Source organism: Oxyura jamaicensis, chromosome 1 (genome assembly GCF_011077185.1).
Source record: "Oxyura jamaicensis isolate SHBP4307 breed ruddy duck chromosome 1, BPBGC_Ojam_1.0, whole genome shotgun sequence".
In the NCBI taxonomy this organism is placed as follows: Eukaryota; Metazoa; Chordata; class Aves; order Anseriformes; family Anatidae; genus Oxyura; species Oxyura jamaicensis.
Genome location: NC_048893.1, coordinates 52,079,215 through 52,093,429, shown reverse-complemented (window position 1 = coordinate 52,093,429; position 14,215 = coordinate 52,079,215). Strand labels below are relative to the sequence as shown.

The window sequence follows — 14,215 nt, the reverse complement described above, 5'->3', positions numbered from 1 at the left end:
TACACTTCCTCTAGTGTTTTGTGTAGTCAATTTTGTGCCACTGTAATGGAGCTTTATGTGATAAGTATTTAAAAATTATTTTACCATTCTCCACTGCATAGAATCACATAAGTATTTCCGTTCCATATTCAGAAAGAGGAGAGACAATGCATTACACATACAGTGATCCTGAAATGTTTTTGTAAGTTGGAGTGGACAACTGATAAGTGTTAGGTTTTTTTTTTTTTAAACTAAGTGATTAGTTAAATTGCATTTAAGAATAGAATATCTGAGTTGGAAGGGACCCACAAGGATCATCAAGTCATAAAATAAAAAATCATAAAATAAATCATAAAATAAAAAATCAGGTCATGTGTCTGAGAACAGTCTCCAAACACTTCTTGAAGACTGCTGCAGAGAGGAAAGTGTTTCTTGTAGAACCCTTTAAAGAAAGTGTATCATCCTGCATAGACTGCTTGCAATTCATTTTTGTGATTAACAGCCATACACCTAAGAACAATTGGCTACATTTATAAAATGAAAGACTGTACCCTAGAGAAAGCAGTGTCTTACAAATAAGCTATTGGAACAGCTTTCTTAGGAATATGATGTTTTTCCTTGACACCATGAAGTCATACATGGGTATCTATTGTAAAGATACACTCATTTTACCAAACTTTACAGTGAAACAATGAGTAGGACTTGCAATGTGTGAGCAAGTGGTCCAAAAATGAGCTGAATACATGAATATATTTGATTTTTTTTTTTTTTTTTTTACTTTTAACTCTTTCCAGGCATTTTAACAATTTTTAGATGCTTTTCATCTTTCCCATTAAACTGTAGATTTTTTTTTTCCCTGCAAAATCCACCCTGAAGCCAACTACTTCTGTGACCTTTTTCAATTAACTAAAGGGGCATTTCATGAAGAATTGTAAATTCTTGAGATCCTTTCTTCTCTTAACTCTTCTCCACCCTTATTTCAGTCCTGTTGTTCTTTGTGTCTGAAAAAGCTTCAAGATTGGAGACGGTTTTCAAACCTGCAATCAAAAAGATTTTTGAATATAATAAAGGGATGACTTTTCTCTTTTCCGAAACTCAGCAAGGTAGCACCTTTAATAGTTTTGACTTTTGGTTGTGCTTTCAAAAAGCAGTTTGTTGTTGTTGTTATTTTTTTTTTTCCTATAAATCATCTCCTGAGTGCTGTGTCAATAATTTGTTCCAGCAGCAAGAAATGTTGCATCATTTTGCCAAGTGGCATCCTGAAAGGATGTGTCACAGTCAGCTTTTCCCAGGCAATGTTAGAGGTGGGTCAGCCACCGTTGCATGAAAAACGAACTGTGAAACAATGCTCAAAAAACAGGTAATGATTGTAGTTTCAAATTGGCTCCTAGAAAACAATTATTGTGAGAGTACTTCAGAGGTTATTGTGATGCTGCCAAGCTCACCTAATCTTAATATCTCACTTTGTAATAAAATAACCGTATTTTTATAAAATGTAACCAGAGTGTTACATTTCAGTCTTCTATCTCCTCTCACATCGTTATGATCCAGCACTGCTCCCTTTAGAATTCATGGCAGCATTCCTGTGGACAGCAGCGGGATGGAGATACTTTTGGCTCAGGGTATTTTAATCCTGATGTCTTGGCAAAATTCCAGTATGTTGAATTATTTTCTGGCAAAGTGAATGCCATCTTTATTAATTTTATTAGTGATTTGTGTTTTCCCAGCACCTACAATTTCTAGTCAGTTGTGATCCTAAGCACTTTGTTATCACTGAAGAATTGCATGTGCCCATCACTTTGCAATTATTTTGCCCGGAAGACTGACACATAGAAGATGGCATTTGTTTTTTGCATAGGAGATGGAACGGAGTCCTAACTGCAAGTAGTGTTTTAGAGAAAACAAAGAGGAGTATTTTCAGATTGTGTCTGTATTGTGCTATGTGTTGTGCTGTGGAAATACCCATGGCAGCCAGTAGTTTAGCAGCCTGGTTTCCATAGGACTGAGGATGATTATTTCTCTTGCTTCTCAGCAATATGTGCTGTGGATGTACTAATCATTGCAGTTTTCCATAAAACAAATCAAACTAACCAACCAGGCAAACCAAAACATTGGGAGCTGGGATTATATTTTTGATGATATGTTGCACAGTTCTTGGTTTAGATTTCTAAACAATTGTAATTACAGAAAGCAAAATGTTTTCCTGGTTTCTGCAATAAAATTGGCTCTTCTATTGAATGGCTAAGTGGAAACCACTGAATAGAGCCTTGGGGAATTTATTAAGGATTTTGTCAATGTGAATTGTTCTTTCTCTCCCATCACAAGAATGTTTCAGACTGTTAAATAAATTGAAAGTTCAAAATTTACAATGATTCAGGCTGTTACGAAATGCTATGCTATTAGCAACCAAGCAACAACCATAGTAACTACCATTCTCAGGTGATTTTTCTTGAATCTGAACAAGAGGTTTTTCATTTAAACTCACACATACACAAATATGGGAGTTGATATATCACTTTTCTAATTTATTTCTTTCAGGGCAAATACTCTGTCATGTTTGTGTATCACAAGGGTGCTTACTAAGCCAGTAGGTCTTACGGTAGGCCAGCGAATTCCTGCCAGAGGGGCAGAAGCCAGCCGGCTCTCCTGAGACCTGGGTGCCTAACTGGGAAGTGTCTGGCATTTGTGGCCTTGCCTTAACCATACTTTCAAGGAATGTGATTTATAGGATGTATTGAGCCCAAACCCTTAGAAATAACAGTAGTATTTATAGTAGTATATTCTCTTATGCTACTTGAGCGGAATTAACTTGGAGATACCTGGCATTGTAAAAAGTCATGAATTTAAATCGTTGCTAGATGATGTGGCCCTTTCAATATAACTCATACTATTTATACTTCATTTAGATAAAAATAAATGAATATATATATATTATTTTAATGACTGTAACATTAGAAATGTACATATAGCAACAGAGACGGTAGCATCTGTTCCTGGGACCTGAACGTCATAGGAGAGTTGTAATGGTATCAATGTTGCTGCCATACAGAGGGGTGTTTCACTGCTAGAGATGTTGCCTTTTGGGCTCATAGAGACACTAGCAGTGTTAAAAAATAAAATGCCCTAGATAAAGATTTATTTGTAAGGAATGCAGGCATGTGCATTCTGTAGGAAGCACTTACAGTTTTACCAGTATGAATATGCTTCCTTGCCTGATCATCCTCTCTCTGTTACTAGGGTTAAGCTTTATAAAATTTGTGTTGGATGTTCTGTGCTTGAATATATATCTTTTAGGGTTAAACACAGCTTCCTGACTTTGAAGGACAAAAAAGACCACTTCCCTGTTACCTGAGTCTTGTCTAGCTTCTCCTATTCTGGCAGATAGATGCATTGTCCTGTCTTTTGTCAAGTCCCTATCCTTGATGGAAGAATGGATATACAGTATGCGTTGAAAACTCAACCAATAAATCATTCCAGAATTTTGCAGCTTCACTTCTTAATGTATATATATAAAGTCCATTTATTTTAAAAAGTTTTAAAATGACTTTTTACCAATATACTTTCAAATAATTCCAATAATATTATGTGGAGTTAAAAGAAGGAAAACATTTTTATTCAGACTGAAGTCATTACATCTTTTTACAGAAACTGAAGATTTGTGTACCTGATAATTTGTTTGCTTATACACGAGCTTGTATGTGTCAGATAAATAGATATCTATAATAATGAAATTGTCTGAATCAAAGCATATATGCACACATTTCTGAGAGATACTTAATCAAAATGTTGAAAGCTGAACGTTGATAACATATTTATAGTGTAGTGTATAGTGCTTGCTAGACCAAACGTTTTGTTGAATGTTAGACACGTTATATACAAGGCATGGACTGGATAGAGTACAGAGACATGCATGTGATCACAACAAATGCACAGTCTTGTTGATCTGTTATCAACATATTATTAAACAAAACAGTTTTCTTATGACTCAATGACTGTTATCTGAATACAAAGAATGAAAGGAGAGCATGAGCTGTACTTGTTATATATGTGTTTCTAACTACACTCTTCTCTTTTTAATTTAAGGTTGCCTTTGCCTCCTGGAGCATTCTCAGGACTTTGGGAAAATCAGGAAACATTCCAGAAGTTGTATTTCCAAAAATTTCCAGTAAGAATTACAAAATATCTTATATAAACTTTTGGTAATCTCGCAGCACTGAATGACATGAGTTTTCATTTGGGTAATATAAAAAAAAGAAGATGTATCTGATTTTAATGGGAGATCTTTAATACATTTCTTACAGGCTGAAAAACATTTCAAGTTAAACATTTCTTCATACATGCTTCCAGCTTTTGGTGTCACTGATTTTTTTTCAGATCTGAAACAAAAGAAGTAAATCTTAAGTTTCTGAACCTAAAAGTTGTTTTATGTCATTTGGTCTAATAAAGATAAAAGAACTGATGCATTTCAAACTTCAACTGGAATAACGTCAGATTTATTACTACCACTGACATGCACTCATTCTAATTTAGCATCAGTCCAAAATACACACTTGTGTACCACGTGTGTAAATATTTAGGAGGCTCCTTACTGAATTGTCCTTATCAGATGGACTATCTAGGGACTCGTGTCGTCCTTTCCACGTAGTGATAGATAGACTGGTCCAGATAGACTGTCCAGAATGGAAGGTTTGGTCCAATAAAAGTAAATGAGTGAACTGAGCAGGCAGATTATTTTCTTTGTGCACTGGCATGATGATGGTGATGGTGGTGTATGAATGGATCCAGCAAACGGGTATTGTAAGGGTCAGTTTGACAACTGTCATTGTACTGTAACAATTCCATTATTGTGTAGATTAGGCAACATCCTTCTCCAAACTGTCAGGGATCAAAATAGGCAGAGTGGAAAAAATAAAAGCTTATGTGTTTAGTGTCTTCTGCTCTATCTTAATAAAGACTGAAAAAAACTTCTGGAAAAAGAGCTCCAAGGTATATGATGACATAAGAATGGTGAAAAAAAAAAGGTAGAATTAAATCTTTTAGGCACCAACAATTTACTTCATTTGACACAATCAGTTTTGTGTGTTGGCTTCATGGGAAATGGATGGATCTTTCTGGTACTCTTCCCTGAATTTATTTTTATTTTTGGTTATGTTATGTTTAGGGATATTATGATACTATGGATGCAGGTTATATGGATGAAGATGGCTATTTATATGTCCTGTCTCGAGCTGATGACGTGATCAATATTGCGGGACACAGAATTTCAGCAGGTGCAATTGAAGAGGTAAGCTCTGCCTGGCAGTAAAATAGAAAAGTGAAATATAAATAAAGCAAGCTGAGTTCATGAAGACTAAAAATCTCACAAAAATCTGTTTTCATTCTGCTTATCTTGATTGCATTTGCATTGGTACTTTTAGGAAAAAACATTAATTATTTCAGGTCCTTCCTATTAAGGTGTGTTCTAGGACAATAATAAGCAATTTGTATCACAGGCTTGAGAAAACAAGCATGATACGGCATACGAAGATGGAGGTAAGAGGCAGTGTGGTAGCATGGAAAGTGTTCCTGAAGCTCTAATATATTTACTTGGAAATACTTTAAGGTAATGTAGGCTCAGCGTGTCAAGTCATTGCATTAGCTACTGAAATCACTTAGGAGTAGAAACTTTTTTTTTTTTTTTTTTTTTTTTTTTTAGTGTTTGATGTTATCTGACATCTTTTTGAATAGATTCACATTTGGTGCTTTTTCTTGTTTTGAAGAATTTCCTTCTCAGTTCCTTGAGACCTGTTTTTTGTTTCTCTCTTACTGTAAGAGCAGTGGTAAAAGAACAATAAAATTTTCTTTAAAAAAATCCTTCTGCTAAAGTGAAAATCATTAATGTAATTCCTATGAAACTCAAAAAGTTGCAAATACTACTGTTCATAATAGTATCTTAATTTCATATCTTTGTTCACTTACTCCTTCACAACTGCTGTGGTTGCCAGTTATAAATTTCCCTGATGATTTATCAGTTGCTTATTCAGGGTGGCTAGGAAAAGGTGTGCTAGGTAAGTACAAGGGAAAAAAATACTTAAAATTCTGAATTTAACTGTTCACTGAATCACAAAATAATTTGTGATTTTCTCCTTTCTAATACTTATATTAGCAATATGTTAATTAGTATGTTTTAGTGACTGTATTTTTTTGAAGACTGGGTAACTTAAAAAAGAATAGAAGAAACTCTGATTTAACAGAAGAGAACAAATCCTTATAAATGTAGGTAGTCCTTCAAGGAACAGTCAGCCAGGAAGTTGGATCTGCTGCTGTACTGACAGGTCTCTGAAGACATAAAGGTGTCTTTTAGTCTGCTTAAATCTATTTCCCCTTTGAAGTGAGTGTTTTGTGTTGCTCTTCAACAACAGGGAACCTCATCCTCCCCCATTACTGCTGTGCTACTACAAGGGCATTGTGTCCTGGCATCAAGCTAGATCTGAAGCTAGCACAGCAAATGAGGAACTGAATTACCTCAAAGATGACATTCGTGTCATCTTCGTGTCCATCTGAAACAGTTCAGAAGCTCAGTGTTAGTTAGAGCTTTCCCCAGAAATGGTGTTTCATCACTACAGACTTCTAGATGCTTCTCTATTCACCTTCTGTACAAAACTAAAAAACAGTTTTTAATACATGCACAGCAAGTTGCTAGTTAAATGGGAAAGCATTAACAAGAACACAATTAGCTTTTCAGTAAGATCAGTAAATACAGAATTAGAGGTTCATTGTATAGCCTTCTAATTAAGTGACAGTCATCTTGTTGAGCAAGTATATTAACTGCATTTACATTATAGCTGCATTACAAGCTTAACAAGTTTTTCCTTAGTGCTTTGGCATTTCAGCTTCATTATGTTCCAAACAATTAGTTTCTTTGTCTATTGGTGCCATCAGGGCTCCATCTTTCCTGAGATGCAATAGGAGTTACTGTTTAGCTTGCCAATCACTGAATGTTAGCCATTTTGGTAACCTCAGCTTGTGTTGATCCATCCATCTCTGTACGTCAATGGTTCAGTGCTTGACTCTTTCTAAAATTGCTCTGATGTTAAGCAATTTAACATGAAAAATTCCCTTACTGACAGTCGGGTTTCTGTCTGCTGCTACATTAGAAATCCACCCTTGTGCCCACTGAGTCAAGGAATTCCCCTTCACTTTCTCTGTTTCTTACTTGTAAGCAGTTTTTAGATGGCTAGTGTTGATTCTGTTCTCTGATCATCTTTTCAGCCTGTCTCAGAAAGTTTGATAACCTCTAACTTAGTATTAACATTTTCAGTCATATGAAATTAGCTGCTCCAATGTCAAAGACATGCTTATGGGATTTTTTGGGGATATTTTTCCTATGATTGTGTGGAAAGGCCTCAGCACCTCTGGTCATAGACCTTACTAGTCTGTATAATTCATTGAAAAGTAGATGAAAAACAGTTTTGTCTTTTTCTTTCTTTCTTAATTCTATAACAATCAAGTTGCTGTGGTCAGGATCAAAAAATCAGAGCAGAAAAGAATGGGTATTTAAAGCATGAAATAGATTGCATTACTGAGGCTCTGGACTAGAGGTGACCCAAACTCACAGGTGTATGTGATGCAGACAAATATCACCAGGATTTGGAGTTGCATGAAAAGAGCTAGGTGCTTTGGAAGAGGATTCACAACTGCTGGTGTCTTAAGTCCAACCTTGTCCCAGACTTAGTGATGCATATCTCAGTATGTATTGAGACATCTTGGTGATTTTTCTTCCAGGAAGTAAGAACCTCAGCTTGCTAATTAGAAACAAGAGTCTCTCAAATGTTGTTTTCCTGAAAGAGATTTTGAGGTAGTGTCCATCACTTGTGTAATTGTGAACATGTGCAGTAGTTTCCTACTACTACAGTAGTTTTGGTTTAACTCCCTTTTTTGTCTAAGAATGTTGAAGCCTCATATTTCCGAGAGGATCAGCTGAATGCTAGGTTGGCTGCAAGCTGAGACAGGGCTTGTGTTTGGCAAAAAAATAAAAAGATACAAGGCATCAGAGAGAATAAGAATGAGTAAATACAACTTGATAGCCCTGTAATACAAGTGCTTCTGTGGTTTTCATCCTTACTTAAATGCACAATATTCATAGTGTTAGACTAACATTATTTGTCTCAGCAAAAAAATCAAACTAACAAAAACATAGATGTGACACTCTTGTTTTCCCCAAACTATAAGGTAATCACCTTTGCTTTGTTCAAACCTAGATGATTATGTGATTATTTGATTCTGTATTTGTACCTTGTGGTGCCACAGTTTCTATTTCTTCCACTTATTTGATAACTACACATAGGTGTGTGTGTAAATATTCACAGGTACATTTGCAACGTGTAACTGGAATCCTGAGTTGTACTGACTAAACAATTTTTGATGTCAAAATTTAAGAAGTCTATTTTTTATGTCCTTGCCTATGATTTTTTTTTTTTTTTAACTGAGATGTTCAAATTATTATTAATCTGTTTTAGTTTTGTTTTCTGTCCCTCAGTGTATTCTCTTCCATCATGCTGTGGCAGACTGTGCTGTTGTAGGCCAGGAGGATGCATTAAAAGGACACGTTCCCTTTGCCCTGTGTGTACTCAGAGAAGGTGAGAGCTCAGTGCTACTGGTGGTACTAAAACTTGCAAAAGTCCTGGAAAGGTTAAAGGGTATGAATGAACTTCTTTACTAGATATAAAGACAGAAGAGGGGAAGATTTTGAAAGAGATTTTTGAGAGCGTTCGAAATAACATTGGTCCAGTGGCAGCTTTTCAGAAGGGGGTGTTTGTGAAACAGCTACCAAAAACGCGTTCTGGCAAGATCCCACGTTCAGCTCTTTCTGCACTTGTCAGTGGAAAGCCGTATAAGGTAAGTTGGAGATGTATGCTTTAATGAACTAGGCACATAAGTGCATCCAAATACCCAACATCATGGTTTTGATTTTCTAGACCTTTCTGCAACTGGTCCATGACTTCAAGTATTACGTAGTATTTTATTTCTACTATTTATTACCCAGAAGATTTTCATGTTCCAGAGCTTACCATATATATATATACATATATTTTCTTGTCTGTTTTTAAAGGGTAGATTTAGAAGATTCTCTGGATGAAATTCTGTTTTACTGTTGAAAGACTGCAATCTACTATCACATGCTTATGTATATTCTTCCTTTTCAGATAACACCAACCATTGAAGATGCTAGCGTGTTTAAACACATAGAAGAAGTGCTGAAGAAAAAATCAACAGGGTAATAGGTTAATAAAAGTGTCAGTTGCTGAAATATACAGAGACTTTCTATTACAAAATACATATTTTAAAAACTAGTCATGATTGTTTTTTTTTTTCTTTATTACATAAATGGTACTGTGTTATTTACTGTATCACCGTAGCCAGTGAAGCATATTGAAGACTGCATGTTGTCATTATATGCTGTATGTTAAGATTGCTAATAATTTTAAATAGTATTCATACACTGATATAGCTTTGGAAGGAGTCACTGTATTATCTCATTATAATAGAATCGTGGAATCACAGAACAGCCCAGGTTGGAAAGGACCTTGAAAGATCATCAGGTCCAAGGTTTGATGGGGAAAGGGAGCCTAGATGAAATTACCTGGTACCCTGTCCAATTACATCTTGAAAATCTCTAGTGATGGAGATTCTACAATATCCATTATTGTATAATGAAACCACTAATCTGAGTTTGGCTACAACAGCTTTCAGAAGGTAAGTCACAAACTGAAGACAGCAATAAGTAGGAATTCTGATATGAAAATCATTGCAGACATAACTTGTCTTCACTTATAAATTATGAGCCTTATGCTAGTTACATTTTTATGAATTTTAAAAACTTTAAGTTTCTCTATTCCACTGATTTTTCCTAAATCTTTGTGCCATAGAGTCCTCTAATTGCTTTATTCAATGACTTTTGGAAGTGCCTTTTTTTTTTTTTTTTTGTAAAATAATAGGTGATTTATGGCTTTCAAGTCTGTTAAAATATTATTTTTTCTATAGTAACGTTGAATAGAAAATATGTATGTTAAATAAATGCAAGCATTTACCCCTTGCATTTTCTGATAATTTTGTTGTTGCATTTTTCATCACTCTTATGAAAAGGATAAACCAGGATGTGCTTTCACTGACATAATTAGATGTTTCAGGCTTGCTGAGATAGATGTCGCTAAGAAATGGAGCAAATACACATACTAGGCAACCACTCCTTGATGGTATTGACATTTTCAATATACTTTTAGGATTCTTAATGTATCAGGAAGCGGAGGATACACACTCTAAATGCATTACTTCTTAAGCTGCAGTTTTTAACTGATCGAGATATGTAAAAATCCTTGTAAAAATATATGAAATACATTAAAATACATGTAAAAATAAATGAAAAGTTTAAAAGCAGAAAAGTTACTCAAATGTAGCATTGCTATTCCAAGGAATAAACAATAAGCAATTGGCAAATTCAGAAGTTGTGAGTGTATTTTAAGACTACCCCGCCGGCGGGCGCCCCGCCCCCCATTTTGCTGGAAAACATTCAAGATCAAAACTGAGATAAGAGAGGGGCAGAGTGGTTGGGAGTACTCACTGCTACTGCCATGATAATGTGGAGGATTCCAGAAATGCCAAAGGGCTCATTCATCAGCATTCAGAAAACTCAGGTAAAGAGCCACATCATAGCAGTGATGCTTTTTTTTTTTTTTTTTTTTTTTTTTATGAGCATTGCTTTTTTTCCCAAAAAAGCATTTTTTTTTTGAGGATCTGTGATTGCAGATTTTTTTTGCTTACAGCTTTAGGTTTGTGCCAAGCTGTGGAAAGGGAAAGACGTAATTATTCTTGTGCCCAGGTCTGTTGCTGCACTGCAGCCTTGTTGTACAATCAAGAAAGAACAAGCCCATTTAACAAGTGATAGAAGAGCACTTGTTTTTTCTTTCTTTATTTTTATTTTATTTTATAGAGAAGAAGCATGTGGGTCGATTTGAATGGCCAGGGAGATACTGAAAATCAGCTGAAAGAAGTTGATACAATAATTATTCACCGATTGTGGGTCAGAGCCTAGCATAGTCACAATTTCTAGCTGTTAAGAGTAGAGCTGTGGCTGTGCTTTCGATATACTAGGAGTGTTGATATCTTAGCCTGAGATCAAAAAAGAAGTCATAATAGCACATGTATTTTATTTTTTTTAAGTATATGTTTAATTCTCTGGCCTGTTTTTTCTACTGTGTAAATAAGTAGGGGGTACTGCTGGGGCAGTATTCCCAGAGCTTCATTTGCAGATCTTGCTCACTCTTTTCCCTAACACAGCTCATTTCCTTCTGCCCCCTATCCCCCATGCCACCGAATTTGAGTGTGGTCTGTGACTGGAAATGTACGCTGGAAAAGAAATTCTGGAAAATTGGAACTGGAATTTATGAGAAGTGCATACAAATGATACTTCAAACACTGCAAAGGGTGTTTGCATTGCTTTACTTGGTGACATTCTGGACTAAACTGAATCAAAACAGGGATGAGAGTGGAGAATAAGGAGCATCAACAGCAAGGTCAGGTAAGCCCTAAAAGCTCTATGTAGAAGAGCTGTGTCTGCTGTCTCTACAGCTCTGTTCAAACTAAAGCCATCTGAACGGATGCATCATCAAGTTCTGTGCTCCCTCTCGTGGCAGATACTGACCAGAAAATTCATTGTAACTCATACCTGTTAGCAAAATGTGCTTCTTTCTGCTTTGACCATTGACCTATGACCATTACATGACATCCAAACTATTTTAATGCTACTACATACCAAGCTTAATAGACTTATGAACACAAATAGCACTGAATTCTTTTTTATTGACATTGGGGGAGAAAAATCTTTCACCATCTGATTGACTGAAGTTTGCCAAATGAAAATAGACAAAACAAATGTTTATGTACGTGCAAACATGGCAGATCAAACTGGTAAAAGAAATAACTAAAAGACAGGTCTTGAGCTAAGATCAAGCAGCAGAAAAATAGCGAATAGGTAAATGACTATTAAGTAGGTCTTACTTTGAAACTTCCCATTTAAACAAAGAATAAACAACAATAACACCACCAAATAAAGCCACAGCAGGTAATATTTGCTCTTCTAAACTTTTATACACTATATATTAATCACTCTGTCTTTCAGTTATTTCCTCTGATAAAACAGACTTGTGTGAAGTCTCAGCAAGGCCGTCTTGGCTAAAAGCAGAACATTAGACAGGAGCCTGTCTAATACCCTGTTATGATGAAGAAATGGTGGGGTTTGGCTTCTCTTTTCTTTAATTTTCTTCGTGGAATATATTTGGAAACTTGAGAATCGCACTCTATTCATTCTATGCAATTATTAGATTTAATTTTCCAATGCTGGCTGGTGTCTGAAGGTCCTGGAACAAAAAGGTGGCTCTTGGTAAAGCAAGATTCTTCTTGGTCCGCAGGTAACATAGAAGAAAGTTTTTGAGTTTTTTTTTTTTTTTTTTTTTTATAAAACCTTTTTTTTTTAATTACTTTATTTTTTTTTTTTATTTTTTTTTTTTTTTTTTGTAAACAGTTCTGGGTTTATTTGTGTGATTTTAAGAGGTGAGCCATCATGGTGCTTCTCTATATATATCTAACATTTCCATTTTGTCTTTAGAGGTCCATTTTGGCTCCAGTTCCAGGTTATGTCATTCTATTATACATCATCAGAGGCAGGTGTTCAGCTTTAAATATTGACAGGTTTTACAGTAGGAACATGTTGAAGCTTCTAACTCTGCTAAACATATTCATTTGACTGTTACAATCCAAAAACTGTAAAAATGGTGGAATGGAAAGTTACAAACAGTATTATTGACACTGTATTGTCAAATGTTTGCACTGAGACCCCATGTACCATAGATTTTATTTTTAAAAAATCATATTTATATCCATTTACATAAGACTTACACATTTTAAAAGAAATACACAGTAAATACGTAAATGTCTAGTATTTTACAATAAAACAGATGAAACAATGTAAAAATGAGTGGCTTCATTTGATAAAAGCTTTGGATGTGCACTACTGCCAAATTTCTGATGACAGAGATGCTGGGAGGAAAGGGGGAAGTTGTTTTGTCATTTTTTTAAGCAATTTAGGTTTTTAAATTTTTATTCTTATTCTAAATTAACCAATACATGAAAGGAACATCAGATCTGTTTGTCTGATAAACCTTTTGTGTTCTCTTCCCTATTACCCTGTTCTTGCAGAGAGTTTTAATGCTCTTTTTCATAAGTAGTGGTAGTGCACTTCAGGTAAAGTAGAAGAAAGAGATGACATCTAAAGGAAAAAATAAACATTAATTAGTAAGGTTTTTTCATTGTAATTGGATCCAGGATGCAAGGACACTAGAAATATTATAGCACTAAATAAGCTGTTGCATGTTTTACTGAAAACTGAGCATTTGAGGGAGACGTGTATTTGTTCTTTAATTTTAAATCTATAATATAAATCAATTATGCATTTTGATCTTTTAGTAATGTATACTAATTCTTGGTCAAAACAAACTCTTGTATATATTAATTTTACAGCTGTTTTCTTTTTGTTTTAATTCTGTATTGATGGTTAGAGTTTCCTACATCTTTAGACCTTTGCCTCTTTGGCACAAGGTCAAACACATTTTAAGTGTATAGATTCTATTGATGTACTCTGTGATTTTCCTTGTTCACTGCAGCTTGACAGCATTTACCTTTTTTACCCTGATGATTTCTTTGCTGTGGACCAGCTGTTTCCAGATTACCATTCACATCTTTTTGAAACACTTCTTCCCCATCTGTCTTTACAAATTCCTCTTTGGAATCCTTCATTGGTGAAGTACACGCTTGATTTACCAAATCCCCCTTGACGTTTCATTAGAAGAAATGTGAAACTGTGTCATATGCTATTGCACCAGCCTGTGGCAATGAAACTGTCCCGGCTGAGCCTTCTGATGTGGTGGTGACAAGTATTTTGTAAGACAGAAGTGCAGGGAAGACATACAGCCACCGCAACAGAAAGCTGGACCATGTGCACTATCTTAAACTTCTTTGCAAGATTAAATGGCTAGGCAACAGTGGTATTGAGTGTTCTTATATTTATGATCTTAATAGTATACTTAAACTGGGCCGTGTGGACTATGTTCATAGAACTGTTCTGAAAATGTCAGTTCATGTTTTATGTAAACTCATCAGGGTGGTTTCAACAGATGTTTAAAAAATACCTGAAATATGACCT

General features: G+C 35.2%; 2 protein-coding genes and 1 long non-coding RNA gene across 18 annotated transcripts in view; 2 read left to right on the top strand and 1 right to left on the bottom strand.

The window, feature by feature from the left end:
• Nucleotides 1-10,068, top strand: part of ACSS3 (acyl-CoA synthetase short chain family member 3) — a 67,226-nt gene extending 57,158 nt beyond the window's left edge. For both annotated transcript variants that reach the window (XM_035338581.1, XM_035338590.1), the window contains 5 exons: nucleotides 4,063-4,144; nucleotides 5,141-5,263; nucleotides 8,498-8,597; nucleotides 8,681-8,856; nucleotides 9,165-10,068. In XM_035338581.1, the coding sequence (XP_035194472.1) occupies nucleotides 4,063-4,144; nucleotides 5,141-5,263; nucleotides 8,498-8,597; nucleotides 8,681-8,856; nucleotides 9,165-9,239 (556 nt within the window). In that variant the 3' untranslated portion in view covers nucleotides 9,240-10,068. The remainder of the gene's footprint in view (nucleotides 1-4,062; nucleotides 4,145-5,140; nucleotides 5,264-8,497; nucleotides 8,598-8,680; nucleotides 8,857-9,164) is intronic.
• Nucleotides 10,069-10,513: 445 nt separating this feature from the next.
• LOC118173747 lies at nucleotides 10,514-11,475 on the top strand. Its single transcript, XR_004754366.1, has 3 exons — nucleotides 10,514-10,652; nucleotides 10,782-10,896; nucleotides 10,949-11,475. It is a non-coding gene; the product is annotated as an uncharacterized LOC118173747 (long non-coding RNA).
• Nucleotides 11,476-11,797: 322 nt separating this feature from the next.
• The window catches only part of PPFIA2 (PTPRF interacting protein alpha 2), a 329,918-nt gene continuing 327,500 nt past the window's right edge, over nucleotides 11,798-14,215 (bottom strand). For all 15 annotated transcript variants that reach the window (XM_035338456.1, XM_035338451.1, XM_035338479.1 and 12 more), the window contains one exon: nucleotides 11,798-13,282. The gene's annotated coding sequence lies outside the window, so the exon portion shown is untranslated. The remainder of the gene's footprint in view (nucleotides 13,283-14,215) is intronic.